The sequence below is a fragment of the Amblyomma maculatum genome, chromosome 4, assembly GCF_055883805.1.
Source record: "Amblyomma maculatum isolate TAMU_Amacu chromosome 4, ASM5588380v1, whole genome shotgun sequence".
NCBI lineage: Eukaryota > Metazoa > Arthropoda > Arachnida > Ixodida > Ixodidae > Amblyomma > Amblyomma maculatum.
The window spans coordinates 68268604-68288402 of record NC_139347.1 but is presented as its reverse complement, the minus strand read 5'-3'; the positions used below and the strand labels follow the sequence as shown (position 1 = coordinate 68288402).

The 19799-nt window shown below is 45.5% G+C and overlaps 2 protein-coding genes across 2 annotated transcripts; both read left to right on the top strand.

Moving 5' to 3' along the window:
- Positions 1–6516: 6516 nt before the first annotated feature.
- LOC146191311 (uncharacterized) lies at positions 6517–10335 on the top strand. Its single transcript, XM_084601811.1, has 3 exons — positions 6517–6819; positions 9684–9903; positions 10153–10335. Exons 1-3 carry the CDS (start codon positions 6691–6693, stop codon positions 10233–10235), a joined length of 432 nt encoding a protein of 143 aa, XP_084457937.1. The 5' UTR covers positions 6517–6690; the 3' UTR covers positions 10236–10335.
- A 4698-nt stretch (positions 10336–15033) lies between these two features.
- On the top strand, positions 15034–19313 carry LOC146191310 (uncharacterized). Its single transcript, XM_084600307.1, has 2 exons — positions 15034–15454; positions 19031–19313. The coding sequence occupies exons 1-2, from the start codon at positions 15034–15036 to the stop codon at positions 19258–19260; spliced, it is 651 nt and encodes a 216-aa protein (XP_084456433.1). The 3' UTR covers positions 19261–19313.
- The last annotated feature ends 486 nt before the right edge of the window (positions 19314–19799 follow it).

The window sequence follows — 19799 nt, the reverse complement described above, 5'->3', positions numbered from 1 at the left end:
TAAAGATCCCCAGGTGGTCAAAATTACTCCGTAGCCCTCCACTACGGCTCCTCTTTCTCTCTTTACACTTTCACTCTACCTTCCTCCCTTCTCTTATGGCACGGTTGCGGTGTCCACAGAAAACAAGTGAGACAGTTACCGCGCCTTTCCCCTCCTATAAATCATTCAGTTTCAATTTCGCACTCTTGTTTCATCAAACTGCGGCACCTTGCGACTTTTTGCTTTTGCGGCATCAGTGTGGAGCCGTGGTGGGCGCCATTGTTGGATGTATTTTCGTCAAAACAGACATGCATAACGATTGTTGGGATTTCTTCTCGCGCTTATGCTGACTCACAAGACAGCATTATTATTATTATTATTATTATTATTATTATTATTATTATTATTATTATTATTATTATTATTATTATTATTATTATTATTATTATTATTATTATTAATGCGAAAGGATTACTTCGCTATGTTCACAGATTTCTGTCCGCAGAACGCGTCAGCAAAATCGTGTTCGTAGCAGTTGTGAGTAATTGAGAAGTGGTAGAGGTTAATGAGTGGTGTCACTCTGTAGAGGGTGACGTAATGCTGTGTCCGAAAATATAATTAGGCCAATAAGTGTAGGTAATTATTTGCAAGCAAAAATATAAAAGTTGTTCGCAGCAGATGTGAGTAATTGAGAAGTGGTGTGTCAGAAAAAATAATATAGGCCAATTGGTAAACAAGAAGTGAATTTATGTGACGTAGAGGATGTGACGTCACGAAACCGGAAGTAGAGTCGAAAAAGGGCATAGGAAGGGATTGGCGCGCAATTTACCAAAGACTAAAATGGGTAAACAAGAAGTTGGTTGGTTGGTTTGTGGGGTTTAACGTCCCAAAGCAACTCAGGCTATGAGAGACGCCGTAGTGGAGGACTCCGGTAATTTCGACCACCTGGGGTTCTTTAACGTGCACTGACATCGCACAGCACACGGGCGCCTTGCCTTTCGCCTCCATCAAAAAGCTGCCGCCGAGGTAAACAAGAACTGGATTAAGCAACGAGAAGCAACCTGAAGTAACCAACAGCAGCATCCGTGGTTTCGCATTACACCAATGCAGATTCTACAGTGCTCTTTTATTATTATCATTTTTATCATTATTATTATTAGTAGTAGTTGTAGTAGTAGTAGTATTAGTGACTGTATGTTGCTTTTATTGTGATTAGTGCCCCGCTGTGGTGGCTCAGTGGTTATAAGGCGCTCGACTTTTGATTTTGATATCAAGGATATGCGGGTTCGATCGCGGCCATGACAGCCGCTTTTTGATGGAGGCGAAAGGAAAGGCACCCGTGCAGAAGAATTGACGCTTTTGAATTGTGGAGCTGGTGGAGACTTGAGAATTCTTTGGACTGCCAGAAGATCAAATCAGTCGATATTGGCGACCATAAACCCTGACTGCCAATTGGAAGATAAAATTCCAAAGTTAAAGCTCAGCTACTCTGGTACTCTGATGCGGAGACCCTTATGAAAATCGAATTTTCCTTTTTACTTCCTTTGTTTTTCCTTTTTGCTTCCTGAACAGCCTTCCTATAGACTTTTCCTTTCTTTTGACTAAAGGAAGTTTCCTTTGAGCTCACCTTGTTGAGACTTTCCTTTCTTTTGACAGAAGGAAGCTCATTTTTAAACTGGCTCTCTTTGGCAATATCAATAATGACCTTCCTTTGTGTGTCCTCAAGTAAAGAGAAAGTTCTCTTTACTCTTTATTCATCATACCTTCTTTTTTTTGTTCTTAAGCGAAAACATACGACGCTCATTTTTCTTTTCAGCTATACTTCTCATTTTTTTTCTTTCATTAGTATCCCTTGCACTTTTTTAACTTCTGAACTTTTTTGAATAAACCAATTATACATTTATCAAAATATACAAAATCGCATTCGTTTCTTTGTTGTGCAAGTAAACATCATTTTATTTTTTTTTTTTTCATTTTATATTAAATCCATGCTTTTTTTTTTTTTTTCACGTGCTAGATCTTATTTTTAGCGCAAGTTTCTTCTTAGTCACCACACAAGGACCAATAATATTCACCACCTTCCTTCCTTTGTCCTTAAGTGTAAAGATAACTTTCTTTTCATTCATTTCTTGTGCTTATTTTTGTGTGTGTGGCATTACTTGGTCTGTTTCTTGCCCCTCTGAATTTTTTAAGATAAAATATAATACATTCAAGAATTTTCATACATTTTAAAGAATGCCAGGTGGTTCTAATTCATCGCTTTCGCAGCCCGCTGGTTCGATGGCGATGCATGCGCGAGACGGCATGTACATACATCCGTGACCGCTGCTTCAGCACTCTGACACGGTACGCAACAAAGCTCGGCGCAGGCCGGCTGGCAGGGTTCGTCAGTATTTGCGTCGGCATTGCAGCCTGGCAACTCTTGGCTCGCAGCGACGCTGTTAGCAAGCGCGGCCTGCTTCCGTCGTGATTTAGTGCACTTCGGTACGGCGCGACGTTGACGTCGCGCAAGTACGCTTTTACCGTGGTGGCATTTCCAGTGCGTTCGACGGGTAGGCGGTTACCGCAGCACCATCGATAACGGCTTCAAAAGCCTGCAGTTAAATGCACTTCACGATGTGCCTAGTACCGGATGTCACATTGTTCACGAAAGTCAAGCTCGTTTACCTCCTATCACAGTTTAAAGACCAGCAATTAATACGTCAGCGACGTCGGTACGTCGGTACCACCACGCACAGAAGCCCCCGCAGCCGAGGTTACGAATACTGCCAGTAAAACCAACGTTCTCACGGCGAGTAAAACCAATGAAGATTGACATGCAGCACAAGAATTCCGCAGCAAAAAAAAAGAGCGCTGCAGCTGCTTGTGGCAATAATTTGCTTAAATTATTTTGTGTTTTGTTACGCATCACATTATACTACTAAAAAAACAAACGTTTAAGGTTGTTTATAAAATATAAGTTTTATTTTGACAGTGTGTGAAGTTTGCAAAAATGCATTTAAAAGTTTGCAATGGCGCTTGAGACTCTAGTGCTATCGTTTTCGTGAAAACAGCCGGCGGCATGCTTCACTATGTGTTTCATGACCGTAGGAAGTTGATTGTTCGCGTTCGTTGTGTTCGTCGTGTTTTCTTAGCGTGAGTAGTGCAAATGGCCGATCATGTCTTGGTTAAATGGGTGACCGCTCAGAAGTGGGACGTATACCCTGTAAGAAACCTACAATCAAAAGAACTGCAGGCGAAACTGATGGATAACCCAAAATACTGGAAGATTATTCCAAACCAAGGAGTACTACATGCCCAGTGGAAGGAGGGGTCGTACTCTCCTACGTTCATTCTCGGAGTGGGTAAGTAGTCAAACGTCTCTTGTCTCTTTTCGTATTCGTGTCTTAATAATGTTTACCCGTGAAACACCTTCCTTTGCTACTCGCGGTGAGTGGTGTCGCGAAGTCGTTTACATGCCCGCATTACGACCGCATTGTGTTAACCGGCAGGTGACAGTAGTGCACATGGTGAAAGAGGTAGACAGTTGATTCCGGGAATTGCGTGAAATTAAAACAAATGCATAATGAACTGAATTTGCGGAAATAAGAAGTAGAATAAACGCGGCTGCTGTCGTTACGTGGACCTGATTCTCCCTGTTTACACAGCAAATGGCAATTCTCGGTGTTTCGTGATAACAGGAGCAGGCTTCCCAATTTGGGCTCAAAAAAAAAAAAAAAAAAAAAAAAAAAAAAAAAAAAAAAAACACTCTGCCCGCATCGTCGTCTCGGAACGGTGCGGCATGGAGAATGGCACCTCCTTGATTATTGAAGCTGATTTAGAACAAGTTTTAAAGATGCCCAGGGTGCTCGTTCCGAGACAATTGGTAGTGTAGCAGCGAAACGGACGCTTTCACAGCTGCAGGCGACTGAAGTTTAAGCAGATAAAAGCGCCTAACGTGTTGTAGCATTCATTTACTTTCATATTCATTTGTTTGTTTCTTTTTATTGAAGCGTCAAACATGCTTCCTTTCTTCGCTATCAGCCATTCCTCAGATTTCGCGCAGAGAGAGAAAACTTTATTAAAAAAAGGGGAAAAAAAAGTGTGTGTGGTGGGGAGGCAGTGTGTGGAGTCTCTATTCTAAGACTCCAGTGGCCTGGGCTGCCGCTTTTGCCTGAGTTACCAGCCTACGCTGGGTTGCTAGGTCAGAGAATAGCAAAGTAAGCAGTGATATCAGTTACCAACAGCATAATGCTGCAATGATTTTTAGCTGCCGATGTAAAAGTTGCTCCCAGTGCATGGGGTACGGCCAACAGGTGGAAGGGCACCGCTCTCTCCACTTCATTTTCAATGCTGCCGTTGCACTTTGCCACTACTTCTGGATGAGGCTATCTGCCACGGGATCGCATGCTCCCTTTCATAAAGCTCATGACTGTACATGGGTACAATCCCAGCATTCATGGCCGCATTTCAGTGGAGGTGAAATGCAAGTTGACTGTGTACTGTATGATGTCATTTGCACATTAAAAAACCCCAGGTGAGCCCACCACTACGGCATCCCTCATCGCTATAGCTTAAGTCGCTTTGGGACATAAAACACCATGAACCTACCATAAAGCAGAGTGGCTATGTTTTACGGTATGCGTGGGAGCTCAAACTGTTTTTCTGGAAATGCATCCTTTGTTTTGTCCACTACTGCTCAAGTGGGCATTCTGCCCACTTGAGCAGTAGTGATGCTGGATGGTGTCAGCTCGCAGTTAAACATTACCATGTCCTTTTATGTGCCAAGGTTTGCTCAAGGGCTAATGTTCCTCCTTAAGAAGTGTTGCTTTGAACCCTAAACAGTGTCCATGCTACGTTTCTCTTGTCAGTGGTCTTCATTTGGTCACTATTTTGCTAATCTCATGTGTGGAACCAGATATCTGCACAATGCGTTATACTGAATAATTTTTGTATGATGCATTTGAGTGCAAGTACAATTTAGTGAATAGACCTTGCCACATGTCGTTTTGCAGGAAAGCTGCAGCTGTGACAAAATGTCTAAGCCAGCAGATGCAAAAAAGAGTCCTGGAGCTTGAGGATGAAGTGGGGTCTGCAAAAAAAAAAAGAATGAAGAAATATAAGGCCGCAAGAGATGAAGCACGTCTGATGCTTGGTATGTGATCGCTTTTTTCTGAAGCCATTGGAATGCTGATCTCCATTGCCATGAGACTGAAATTATTTGCTGTGTCACCAGATGCTACGTAAAGCATAACAAATTCAAGTGCTAACTCTTAAATGAATAAGACCTCTTGGTCTGTAGCACGTCCTAGTAAAAGCACCAGTAAGATTATGTTGCTGCAATAAGGTTCCCCCTACACTGAGGATTAGGATTGGTGTTCCTCCTGTAGTTGTCTTTGCGACACATTATAGGTGGTGTACAGTAGTGCTCAGCTACACCGTGGCGCTGCTGCATGACGCCACCAACCACCATGCTTGCAGTGCACGTAGCAGATGAACTGCTGCCACTCCTGCTCTGCAAGCATGCTTTGTTTGTGTTACAGTGACTTGCGTGTCACATGTCATTGCTTGGGATCGGCATGCATCTGAGATTGAGCCTGTTGTCGTATGTGATAGCTGCATGAAAATGCATGGTAAACAAATGCCACTCAAGGTGAGCACCTGTGCTGATTTGTGCTGCTCAAGCCGAGGCCGAAAAACGGGCGCGGGTTTGGGTTCCTTTCTGTTCTGGAGTGGTCGGTGACAACAACGCTGCAGTGAACCCGGAGAGCTGCATTAGGTTCAAACACATTCACGGGGTATAAGTTGTAGCCAGATGGCTGCGGCAGGTCTGTGGTGCTCTTGCATTACTGTGGATGGCGTATGTGAATGGAACCCTTGATTCCCTCAGATTTTAACCTCAGAGTCTCCTGCAAATGATGAGGTGCATCTAGAATGAGCGCAGGAGGGACAGCAAAAAATCTAAATTTGTATGAAATTATCATATGTGGCCTCGTCCTGTCTTGGACCTTGGAATCCTTATGGCATGCGCTTCATTTTCCTGTGCCATTTTGGTCACTTAGGTGGTGTTTTTTTTTTTTTCACAACAGGAAATTTATGCTTGTCCAAGCACGGCACCTGGCTCGGCAATCTGCCTAACTTAACTCGGTCACTACACCATGTTAGCAAATGTCGACACGAAAGACAGACACGAGATAGGTGAAGCATGGGCTATCGAGTATCAGCTACACACTCGAGTGTCAGCCTTTGTCCAAATGTATGGCGTATTGCTGCCGCCATACATGTATATTGCATGCTGACCTCTTCAAGGCCCTTGCTACCGACAAACTGTTTCAGGGATGTGATCTGACTAACTTCTGTTAAAGCGCTCACAGCTATCTCGGCATCATCATTCGCACCCATGAATTCATTCTAAGCAATAGCAGCACCCGTCAGTTGCACTGTAGTTACAACGTCCTCCGCAGTTAATTCAATCCAGGCATTTCCACAGCGAACAAAGAGATCAGAAGTGGGATGTCAGCATTGGCTTCATCAATTTCTATCAGCATCCCCTAGATTATGTACCGCTGATAGGGCGCCTTGAGTGCGTGAGTGATGCCAGTGTCTAGCAGCTAAATTTTGAATGGCGCATTTGGTGACAGAAAAGGGTTGGTCATGCAGTCAAGGGCAAAGAAAAGGCTTTTCTCCTGTGGTGAATGTTACATGGGCTGCTGCTGCTAGTGATGAAATAGTATGTTTTGTTCCAGCTTTCCTTTTTTGTTTTTTTTTTCAGATGTTGCTGAGCTGGTCAATCAGCTGACGGAATCCGTTAATAATGCTGCGTGTACAAAACAAGCAGTTGTGCTGCCAACCGAGGCTCAGGTTAGTTGCTTTAGTCTAGTGTCTGCATGGTTGTGCTCATTACTGCCTTTCTCGATGAAACTTTTTTAAGGGTCACACAAGAACTTGGTTCTAGCTTTATGATAGCACTGCCACAAGTCATGCACTTCCATTGAGAAGTGTGCAGGGATAGGGAAACGAGGAGCTCATTATCCATGTGAATGAAGTCAGCAGTCACTGAATTCAGAGATAGGCAAGAAGCAATGCTCTTTATGATTGGCTGGCTCTTAGGGTTTAATGTCCAAAGCGACTCAGGCTATGAGAGATACTGTAGTGCAAGGCTCTGGAAATTTCGACCACCTGGGGTGCTTTAACGTGCATCGACAACACAGAGCACACGGGCACCTTGCATTTCGGCTCCACTGAAAAGCGGCTGCCCTGGCTGAGATGCTGTTTATGAGGCTGGGCTCACAGACTGCATAATTAGTAGCATAATGATATTTTTAAATGAATGTCAATTTGATACAAACGACAAAAGACAGACAGTGCTATTTTCTTAAATTCGTCAAAACAACCATGAAAAAAAATCCCAACTGCTTCCTTTCATTTTAGTGACTGTTACTTCATTCGTGTGTATATTGATTTGGAAGAGTTTTTGTGAAAGCTGTAGTGATCGGAAGTGCAAGGTTACTTTTGTTTACGCTTCCTGTTGAGCATACTTCGCTTGGGCTATAGCAAAGCCCTTTTCATCAGAAAAGAGATTTCCATTAGCTTGTTTAATATTCAGCAATTTCTTAGGTTATCGATCTCGGAAGGCCATCTTTTTGCACTACAACTCGAATGACGCAGCTGGTGCTCCTCTAATCAGTCATTTTAGTGACTTGGGCCAGTCATCATGGTATTCAAGCTAATGTGCATATAATCCACTTGCACCTGACAGCCACCTGCAATGTCACTCTGGCAAGTCAAAGGCAATTAACCACCATGGTATTGCCAGGAGGGTCTCATTTGAGAAGGAGTTATGGCTTCTTAAGCTGATACAACAAAAGTTCAATTTCACTTTAACCCCTTGAGCACTATTATTTCGAGATTTCTAGCTAAAATTGCTTAAAATTACGATATCGTAAAAGGCCCCATTACATGAAAATTTGTTGTCTGTGTTGTGAGTGAAACATCAAGAGCATGGTGCTGGCAAGTGGCATGGCCGAACACACATTCTTCGATGATTTGTGTGGCTTAACGAGACCACATGATATCCAAAAGTTAGGAGGAGCTGCTAACTCCGGTCGTTCATTTGAGGTGGGAAGGTGAAATTAGAATCAAAATTCCAGTGCTCTTCAATGCTGAGTCAGGCTTGCTGCACCTAGGCTACGCAGACATGTTGATACAGCTTGGTTAAAGCAGGGCTTTATATGTTGGGTGGTAGCCTACACTGGTCGCATTATACCCTTAAAGGCGGAGCTTAAGTGTCCCTTTAGTTTTTATTTTTACTGCTGGTTTCTATTGGTAGTGTAATAAAAAAGGAGGTATCCGAGACAAAAATATTTGAACCAGAAACTAAGTCAAATGAGCGCAGTGAAGTTTATTGCTCATTACGTGAAAAATCAACTGCCCGCCAATAAGCAGCAGTCTAGTCGAGTAACATATAGCGAGGTAACTGGAAATGTTTTACAAGGGACGACCAAGAATGGAAGCCCAGGGGGTTTCATCGGAATGTTGTCAATTTTCATCCACTGACACAGAACTCGCAATAGTATCGTCTGAGCTGTCATCATCTTCGTTGGCAGAACTACTCATGTCATCACTGTCGTCTTCACTTCCCATAACAATGCATAAATTGGTGTCTGAGCCATCTTCGGATGGCGAGGATGGCAACGAAGAAAAGCTTCTTTCCCGCGATGACGGGCCAACAGTGCATGCGTTGCCTCTACCAGGCACCATTTTTCTCATTAAGGCTGCTTAAAAGGCTTTCAAGCGGTAGAACAAAAAGCAGTTAACGGGTCAGTGGTGCCATCTGTCAAATGGCGCATGACCTAAGCCACAGAGGAGCGCTGTACGCACCTAAAACTCTCCGGGTGAGGATCTATCCTGCAAGGACAAGCACTCGTCCAAAATGGCTTGAGGGCATCTTTGCAAGGACGAGCGCTTGTCCAAAGCGCTTATGAAAGCTACCTGTGCAAGCTGGAAACTAAATGTTGCCTCAAAGTAGCACATACAGAGCAGGGAGTGCATGCTTTTTCTAAACCTTCATTGGCAGTTTTTTTAATTGGTTGAGCTTCTGATGTACGAAAAGGATGTTAGTGTTTTTAAACAGGAGGTGACAATGTGGGCACTGTGCTCTGTCTAAACTGGCTTTTAATGGCCTTTGCAATGTTAATGATGAGTAAATCCGTTTATTTTCTGACTTAAAATCTGTTTGTTTCTTTTATTGTTGAAATGCAAGCATAAATTAGGTCGTTAAAAAATCTCTTATTTCTTGTTTTTTCTTCTGCTATAGCAATGCACTATTAGCGCTCAATCCTTTGAGGGGCATTATGTGCCCTCTTTTTGGCTAGTTACTTTAAATACATATTACACAATTTTCAGGTTACACTAATAAAAATGTTAAAAGATGTTTGGCCTGATTCAAAATTAGATCAAAACACCGCTCGGGAAGGTGTCAAAAACATCCAATAGTTTTCGTATGCCTTCATTGTTGTACATGTTAAAGTACGGCTTTTTGAATGTGTATTTTTACTTGCAAACAAATGACCTTAATTATGCGTTTTGGGGTTTCTTTGAGTGTTCTTAAGCTGGTCTAAGTTTTTTGTTTGTAAAGCCCTTCATTTTCTTATTGCATATCAAGGAATATTGTTGTATGTTACAATACTGGTCATAGTACTAATATTTGCTTTTTGTTCTTGCAGGTGCACATTGGCAGCAATATTATGGTAAATCAGCAGTTGATTGACCGCATGAAACTCGGTGCGGGCAATCAAGCAACAAAGTTTGCGTGTAACTTGGTGCGGGTTGTGTTCTCACCCGAAGAACTGGAAGAAAGCTCACTCTATGGCCGTGTCTGCAATGCCCGCAAGGAACAAGCTCCAAAAAAGGCACTGGGCTGCCCAAAATTGGATGCTGTTATCTGTAAGTCCTCGAGCTCATAGCTTGTGCATGTGATGCAAGAGCATTCTGAAATATTGTCCAAACAGCTGACTTTTCAGTGATGGTCAGGGCCATAATGCTTGCCTTAATGCATAATGCTGTGGTGCCTGCATGGCGCTCACACTGTCCGTGCTCTGTATATTTAATTTACAAAAGCTAAGGAAGGCTGGATGGACTCTAGCTTGTTCATTGCAGTCATGCTTCTAATGTTTTTTTTTTTTCTTTTTGCAGCCTACACCTGCTTGCTCAATGGAGTACTAGCCAAGGTGGTCACCGGCAGTTGCGCAAGTTTGCACTGGGATTGTGGACAGTGATCCAATTTTTTGTCGCAGGGTCTTCGAAAGCAGGCCTAATTGCAAGGCCTAAACAGAGGAAGTACATCTATTCAAATAAATATAAGCTCATACAAACAAATGTTTCAGTCTGAACGTACTTCCTTCGAACATCCACCAAATATCCCATAGTCATCATTCCTTCGAACTTCCTTTGAACCAATAATTGGCCACTGCCTGTGAACTCAACTCAAACTGACAACGGTCTGTTCCCTGGGAGCTCAAAGGAAATTCACAGGAAATTCACAGGATGGTCAGAGAAAGTTAATTCACTGTGAATTCAAAATCAGTAGCCAATTCTCAGTTCAGAGGAAGTTGCTTCCTTCTGACTTTTTTGAGTTCACATTGAACTCAAAGGATGTTCCCATTTTTATAAGGGGAGGAGTCGCTGGAGATGACATATATGTTGGGAAAGATTGAGGGACTCCATATAGATAGTCTTGAATGTTTTCATAGGTCATCTTTCATCTCATATTCCTCTGATTAGGCCACTGAGGGAGCCATACTTGGCAAATATTATTTGTATGTTAGAGTCCTTTGCTATAGAAGGGAACGGTAGTTCAGGCGGTAGGGTTTGATCTCGGAGCGTCCAGTAGAAAACGCAGGGCAATCCCAGAGAAGATGGGATATGCCACCGTATGTTAGGGTCGTGGAGTGGGGACAGATAATCATTTCCTCTGTGTACTGACGCCAACGGGCCATATAATAAGTGGCATGTAAGCCGAATGGGTGAGGAGCTATTCAAGCAGACCTTCTGACATCGAACGAGATTGGTCTCACACGTAAAAGGCGGGTCCGGTGGGGCCACCTGCACGCGATTCTGACTGAGGCTAAGAATGGCCCGTGTATAGTGCATAAGGGCAAGAGAAGGGGTGTGTTGCCCGCCCAAGGTCGGATAAGGATGAAGCAATCAGGGTGGGGAGGTAAATATAGATATGGAATTAACTCTTCGAACATAGAGAGCATTACGCACTAGGACCCACAGCTGCTTCCTTACAGCAACATTTCTGCCCAGTCAAGTACAACTTCATACAAGCTTAATTTCTACTTACTTAGCTGGAGCGTCAAGAACTATTGGACATAGCCCTAGTTAACGGGAATTACCTTTTATTCCTAAACGGAGCACGTGCAACGTTCACGGCAGTTTCAGCTAAAAGATTTTTAGGGCGCCTCGATGCGCGCGCCCTCGACGCGCGCGGGGGACGCGCGCATCGAGGCACCCTAAGCGCCTTTGCACTGGCGCGCCGCCTCCCGCCGACGCGATCAATTAAGACCGTTTCTCCATGGCCTTAGAGATCCCCTCCGCGCGCGGGGCAATCTCGGAGGCAATGGTTTCTCGCAACGAGCAGTCTCTAAGCCCACGCTTGTGCGGCCTCCGCGATGTTAGAATGCTCTTTGAAGGCCACGGTTTATTCATTATGTGGGTGCACGGAGCAGTAAAAATGTAAGAGCTTCTCAGTATTACTTAGAAGGAAAACTCGCGCTAACATCAATAAGAGTGCCTTAAAAAGCACTTAATCCGCGGCGGGAATACCGGGAAGGCAAGATTTCGTATTTGGCTTGGCTAGTGTTGGGGAAAAAAAAACAAAAAAAAAAAGAACAAAACGCAATTCTGCCTCGAATCGATAGCTTCACAGCGATGCTGCTCTTTGTGTAGAAACTTATTTCAACAGTTCGTTCAATTCTTCAATAAATCCAACAGAATTATTAGGCTCGCACAGAACTCTCCCAGCATTTCTTGGAGGTTTTCCTCGAGAACAGTCGTGTTAAAAGCCATGCTTCATAACCAACACCAAGCAAGAAAATTCGAAGCCTTCCAACCATTCCTTCGCTTCATGGCGGATAAAGTGTATCGCCGACAGCTTTCCATGTGTAGGTGATGTTAGCACACTCCATGAGCGCTAAATGGTGTCTCGGCGTCTGCAGTGGCACGCTACAGTGAATTATAATATTCTAGTTCACTGTAGGCGCGCGCTAATCGAACAGGTGGGTCACTCCGCACATCTATGCAGGGTGTCCTCCTCTGCTGTCCTTGCATTATGCCACAGAAGTAAACGAAAAATAAAGGATACTTAACTTTCTCAAAGTGCGCGCCAATATTTCACGAGCGCCGAGGAGAAGAAATAAGTGTTCGATTGTAAATGCAAGCAAATATGACGTATTATTTGATGGGCATGCACTCTGCAACATATATGAAAGTTCTGCTCTTTGTCTCAGATAAGGACAAGCAAAGGATGGCTGGTAGATATCGTCAGTTCAATCTAATATTCCATATGAGATTGTCTGATGACTGGAAATAATGTATCTGCAAAGGTGTTTTTGTTGTCCGGAAATAACATAGCGGAAACGTATATATGCAAAACAGCTTTTTTTGTGTACCTACAGAATGTGGCCAACACTCCGAACGGTGTCTTTAAATGTGAACGGTGTCTTTAAAAAGCTGAAAAAGAGAAAAGAGGTGTCGTAGTGGAGGGCTCCAGAGTAGATTCGACCACCCGGGGAGTTTTAATGTGCACTGACATTGCACAGCACACGGACGTCTTTTCGTTTCGCCTCCATCGAAAGGCAGCCGCCGGCGGTCGGGGTCGAACCCGGGTACTCCGGCACAGTAGTTGGGCATCTTAACGACTGATACATCACGCGGTTAAGTTAGGTTTTGCGGAAAGGAAGGAACAGTATAGTTTTGGGTGGACACCACGGAATCGCGGACATCCACACTTATTAGGTCAAGGTCACTTGAAGGTCAAATGTAGTGTCACGCGAAGACGGGCTCTACCTAGCGTAGTGAAGCTTTCGCTTCAAAGAAATCTATACTGACAGTTTTTAAGGACACGCTTCTCGGTTCTGCAGTATAGGCGTAGCGCAGTTGATTGCGAGAAGAAAGAGGGAGAGGAAGGTAAATGACACAACGCACACAATGATTGGCCAGAATGTCACATGTAGCGTTATAGTAACACACCATGTTGTCGGTCGCGCCGGACGCCTATACCTTATATGGATGGATGGATAGATGAACGACTATGCCCGACAGTCCCCACAGCCTATAATTACTGGACACTCCGACTGGCATCAGCCTTCTTCACCACCACAAGGTAAACGTTCGTTGACTCTTACGTGCTTAAACATTTTTTTTTTCTGGACAAAATTAATGCAGATACCATCCATTATGCACAGTCATCAGAAAATGACACATGTAAAAATATCAGTTAAATCGGAAATGCCTACTAACTGCTTTTTGAGCGATCTCATCTCAGACAAATGCGCCATAAGACAAGAAAACAAAAGCATGTAAGCTGATTGGGCAGATTTGGCTTGTCACACTTCAGCGCTGTACCTGCAGATTAGTGACGAGCCACGCAACCTTCGGACAACCGCTCCCACCGCCTTCTACTCTGCAACAAAACATTTAGGTAATAAAAATGAATTCATTCATTGTTTTACAGGTTTATAGGACTTAACGCAGCAAAATGACCGAGGCTGTAAGGTACGCCGTACTGGAGGGCTCCGGAAATTTCAATCAGACGGGGTTCTTTAACGTGCACTGAAATTCCACATATACGAGAGCCTTGCCTTTTCGTCTCCATCATTAACCGGTCGCGGAGGCCGGGATTCGATTCCGCATCCGTAATTGGGTACAGGCTGTAGTCACGTGCCCTAACTACTGAGCCACCACGGCGGGGTGCAAGTAAATAATGCATTCCATGAATCGCCTTGTCCATATTATTAGTTCTCCGCAAATAAGAGAGTATTAACGTGATATCGGTAAAGGTGCCGTTCTTCTAGAAAAAAACAAACAAAAAAAAAACACCGTGTTATGAGCGAAAACTCATGAACTTGCCTCTAAGCAGGTGGTACTTGGCAAGTGACATAGCTGCAGACGCTGACTGGTCGGCGGGTTGTTTGACGTCACGAGACCACACGACATGGTCGATTTGAAAGGAAGACCAATTTAGGCAACTTAGGCGCGTCATACCCTTAAAAGCGGAGCTTAGGTGTCCCCGAAATGTTTACCATGGCAGTGAAAGCAAGCCTGTGAAGAGCTTCGCGCAAAGAAAGCTTGAATCAGTGGGTAGTGACAAGATTACAACACAAGCATGAAGACTACATATTGTTATAAATTCCGCGGGCTTGCTTAATAATGCATAGGTGCACGTATAACACCGTATATGTCGAAGGCGTTCTGATTATAACTTCTCGAAAACCTTTCTGCACTGTTGCTTGCGATGTAGACACCGGTTTAAAGAAAAAAAAAATATGGGTGACATTTAAACTCCGGCTTTACATATGGCGCGATTTAGGGGCTCTCGTCTGTAGCTTCTCGTTCGCTTACATGCTGCCTCTGATCGCTTAATTGCCAACATCTTAATCTGTGCCTCGAATATCTCGCACATTCTTATCAGCATACCGTCCTCCGATACGACGTCATCCAGCTATCGGTCCAGGCGACTACACGACGTTGACATAAAACACTGCCTGAGCCAAGCCGTATGAAAGTATGCTGTACCTCGTGGACATAGAGAGGTATAGTGTGTTTGACGCGTGATCCAAGAGCCCTAGCAGGTCGATTTCTATCCCATCATCCCATCTTCAGCTCCTACCTATTTTGGCCATGTCACGTGGTCTCGTTAAATTCGATCGGAGAATCAGTGCTCGGCCAGGTCCCCTTCCAGTTACCACCTGCCAAAGCAACGCCCAAGATTATTCGCTCACGGCAGCGTTAGATTTTCCGCAATGAGGGCCTTTTAACGCCATCGCTTTAACACGTGCTGACAACAACCATATGGATGGGCCTGCAGAAAACATCGTTGCGGCGCGCCAGTACGTGGCCGACGTCATGTCTCGACTCAACGAGGACCCGCAGCTGCGCCAGAACGTCGAACCCAGCGGTACGTTCAGCAAGTGCGGCGGCGAGTGGGTGCGGCGGGGCGGCGTCATCCGCGGCCTGGAGGTACGCGGCCTGAGCCGGCTCGGCCACGACGGCAGGCCATGGCTGAAGGAGACGGAACCGCATAGGCAGGAAGGCTACCCCCGGATTTTGGCGCCGGAAGGCTTTGGCTCCGGCTCCTTGGACGTGGCCGCCACGGTCCTGGCGCGCGACTGTGAGTTCGACGCCTGCTACGACTTCAAGGACGGCGAGAAGCAAGTGTCTGGCCTGGTGTGCGGCAAGGTGGAGATCATTCGAGTAGATCTTGTCATTGGCCGTGAGTACGAACCTTCTCCCGACTCTGAGACACGTTACTTATGACACAATCTTGTCTATGTGGAACAGCGCCTGTTTCCTTCGCAGTTCTACTGAGCCTGTGCCTCGCGCTCACGCTCCAAGTGTCGGACTTCACTTCAATTTCGAGCGGCTTGTCAAAATGCATAGACATTTCAGGCGCAGGCGTTTGTGCCGTAAGTTATTGGCCCACACAGAAGCAAGCGCTGCGTTTATCGAACTCTATATGTATGGGGCTACTCACCTATGGGGCTGAAACGTGGAGGCTAACCAAGCGGGTTCTACTTAAGTTGAGGACAACGCAGAGGGCTATAGAACGAAAAATGGTAGGGGTAACATTAAGAGATAGGAAGCGTGCAGAGTGGGTCAGAGAAATAACTCAAGTTACTGACATTTTAGTGGAAATTAAGAAGAAATGGGCATGGGCAGGACACGTAGTGCGAAGAGAGGATAACCGATGTTCGCTTAGGGTAGCAAACTGGATTTCAAGCGATGGAAAGCGTAGCAGGGGGAGGCAGAAAGTTAGGTGGGCGGATGAGGTTAAGAAGTTCGTAGAAGTTCAAGTGGATGCAGCTAGCACAGAACCGGTTTAATTGGAGAAATATGGGAGATGCCATATTGGGTATAGTCAGGGAGAGGCCTGCAGTGGGTATAGTCAGGATGATGATGATGATGATGATATGCTATTTATTACGTGCACACCGGTCCATTGGCCACTCTAGTTCAATCGATCTCTGTGTTAGACGTATAGTGTGTAATAGGAAAAGGCCCATCGGATCAGTACAAGAGACGTAGCTTAACAAAGACGCGTTTTACATCCAAGATAGTAGTTATTATGTAGCGGAGAACCGTACTTTAATGGTGCTCTTCTGTGCTCGCATAACTTTCGTTTAAAAAAAAAAAAGAACATGACATACTTTCCTATTAAAAACGAGGCAGCCCTTCATCGATTTCTTTACGGTTCAAAAATTACACAAATGACGTTTCAGCCAAATGGCGTGGAACAATTGAGTCGTATGAAGAAACATGCTCAAAAATTTCGGACAGTGTTGGGAAAGCGTTTTTTAACCGTAATTTGAACGTAACGTAATAACCCGAGGAAGCGCCGAACTTCCTTCTAGTCTCGTGGCGGCGGGAAATTCGCAGTGGCAACGGTTTTCTCGGGATCGAGAAGGACCCTTCCTCGTTGACGACGAGGCCTAAAAACTTCAATTCTTCCTAGGTAAAGTGACATGTTTCAGCCTTTGACGTATAAGGTCGGAAGATTTTATAGCTTGCAGCACCGCCTCAAAGTGATGAATGTGCAAAAGTTAGGGCGAAGACGGTCACATCGTCCAGGTATACGAGACACGTCTGCCATTCCAGGTACGCGAAGACGGCGTTCATAAGTCTTTGAAAGGTCGTTGGCACGAAGGTCGAACGGCATGACCTGAAAATCGTACAACTCCTTTGGCGTGATAAATGTTGTCTTCTCGCGGTCCCTCCGTCTACCTCGATTTGCCAGTGCCCAGATGGGTCCTTGGAAGAAAAATACTTGGTGTTGCATAGGTGATCTAAAGCGTCGTCTATTCTAGGCAGGGAGTAAACATTCTTTTTAGTCATATTGTTTAGTCGTCGGTAGTCAACAAAGAACCGTAATTTTCCGTATTATTTCTTGACAAGGACGACAGGTGCCACCCAGGGGCTCTGAGATGGTCGAATAACGTCGTGGTCAAGCATTTCCTTAACTTGAGTGGTAATTGCTGCACGTTCTCTAGATGAAACACGATAAGGTGACTGTCGGAGTGGTTGTACTGTATCGTCCGTAATAATACGATGTTTTACAAGGTGTGTTCGGGCGACGCGCGGCAGCGACGCGAATTCGGTTTTGTAGCGATTGCGAAGGTTCCTCAGGATGTCTCGCTCCTTCTGCGGCAGTGCCGGGTTGATGTCGTACTTGATCTTGTCAAGTTCCTCTTGTTCGGTTCTAAAATCACGAGTTAAAGCCGCACCTAGTTTCAGCGATGACATCAATATAAGCGACAGTTGCTCCCTTTTTTAGACACCGCGGTGTTCATTGCTGAAATTGGTGAGAAGTAAGTCAACTTTGCCATCTTCGAGGAAGACAACAGTCAGGGCAACAACAATGTTGCGGTAGAAAAGAAAAGGCGGTTTACTCTCGACGACACCTTTGGCTTCCCGGAGGGTGTGCGCACCGACGATAACCATCACTCTGGAGCGGGGAGGAACAGCCACTTGCTCGTAGAGAATGTGGAGTGGCGCTGGCAGAACGCAGTCAGCTTCGAGGACAGTCTCTGTCGAAACCTGAACGGACTGGGATTACACATGGATGATGGCACCACCGTTATCCGTCAAGAAGTCTATACCCAGTATAACGTATCAGCTAGGACAACAAACGTTGCCAAGAAGGTTCACCCTTGCACCGTGACTCGCGCTGTGCACGTTTCTCTAGGCGTAATCAAATGTCCTCTAGCGGTGCGCATCTCTGGGTTGTCCCAAGCTATCGTAACCTTTTTGAATGCCGCGGAAAATGATCCATTGTGTATGAAATAATTGGCCCCAGTATCAACCAAAGAGGTTACGGCGATGCCGTCAACTGAAGGCGATGGTAGACTGGTAGGTCACTGCCGCTTGCGGCGGGAACTAGCCTGCCACCACCTTTTTATCTGTTGTAGGCCGTCATTGCACCCACTAGTATTTCGATGGTGGGCGCGCGGCAGTTGCGATGCGCGTTTTTCTCTCCCTCTTCCTTTTTCTTCTCTATTTTCTCTTCTATTTGCACGAGGCAGCGGAGATGGCTCAGCTATAGAGGCAGTAGCAGGCCCGTGCATTTCCTTTTCCTTCTTCCTTCAGTCGCAACAACAACAACATGACTGGTGCCTAACGGTATTCCATAGCAATGTAAATAGTATTTCATGAAGATGAATGCATTAAGGATAAAACTTATCACACTTTGAAACCTATAGGTTCATTTCGTGTTTAAATCGCCTCAAGGGCGCACGGCGCCTGCAGCTGCCATCGTGATGCTCATGTCACCGCAGCGTGCAGCATCTCCGCGAGACCAACAATCTTAGATTGGCGACACCACTGTTGCCCCGCCGGGGTGGTGCAGTGGTAAGACGCCCGACTACTGTGCCGGAGTTCCCGGGTTCGAACCCGACCGCGGCGGCTGCGTTTCGATGGAGGCGAAACGAAGAGGCGTCGTGTGCTGTGCGATGTCAGCGCACGTTAAAGATCCCCAGGTGGTCGAAATTACTCCGTAGCCCTCCACTACGGCTCCTCTTTCTCTCTTTCCACTTTCATTCCCACCTTCCTCCCTTCCCTTACGGCGCGGTTCGGGTGTCCACAGAGCAAGTGTGACAGTTACTGCGCCTTTCCCTTCCTGTGAACCAATTTATTAACACCACTGTTCAATTTCGCCATCTCCTCTAGTCACGTGCGCTCTGGAAACGTAACTGATGCTCCACGTGGCGTTCATTCGCTGTGTTTGGAAACGCTCCCCTGTGGTGGATATTGTATCGCTAACATTCAAAGTTTCATTCCCTCTTTCCCACCCCAGAACCAACGGGGCCTGACGGCGCGGCCGAGCTGAAGGTTTTCGAGGCAAAGGAGCTCACAGGCCTGACATTCTCCAAAATTGGCGCCAGCATGGTGCACCAGAAGTTCATCGCCGAGGTCACAGCCCACGCCGTGCGCTGCTACATCAGCAAAGTCATGTCACTGCGCGTGGCGCCGCTGCTGGCCGACGTTCTGAGGGCCATCACCTACCCAAAGTTCGACGATGCGTAGCGCCCTCTAACTGCCAACGCACGAGCCCGTATGCCTCGATCTCTACTTCATCATTTACGTTCGATTAAATATGCCGCTGGCGAAGAACCAGTACTTCGAATTTCTGGTTCCGAGAGTATACCTCCATCGATAGCCGAGTTTGCGGCAAGCACATCTACACCTGTAGTGTATCAGTTCAGTTCAGTTCAGGCGTTCAGTCGTGTCCGACTCTTCGTGACCCCATGGACCATGTCACGCCACGCTTTCCGGTCTCTCACTATCTTCTTAACATCACATAGCTTCATCTGCAATGCCTCGAGAATGCCATCTAACCATCGCGTTCGCTGCCTACCCCTTCTCCGGCGACCCTCAACCTTTCCCAACATCAAATCTTTCTCCAGCGACTCCTCTCTTCTCATCAGATGACCAAAGTAGCTGAGCTTTAACTTTAGAATTAGTGTATAGTAAACAACAAACAAAAGTGCCTACCTAAGATAACGGACCAACAAAGTAGGTGGTATATGTCGTCTGGAGCCACCCACAGACGCCCATGTTACATA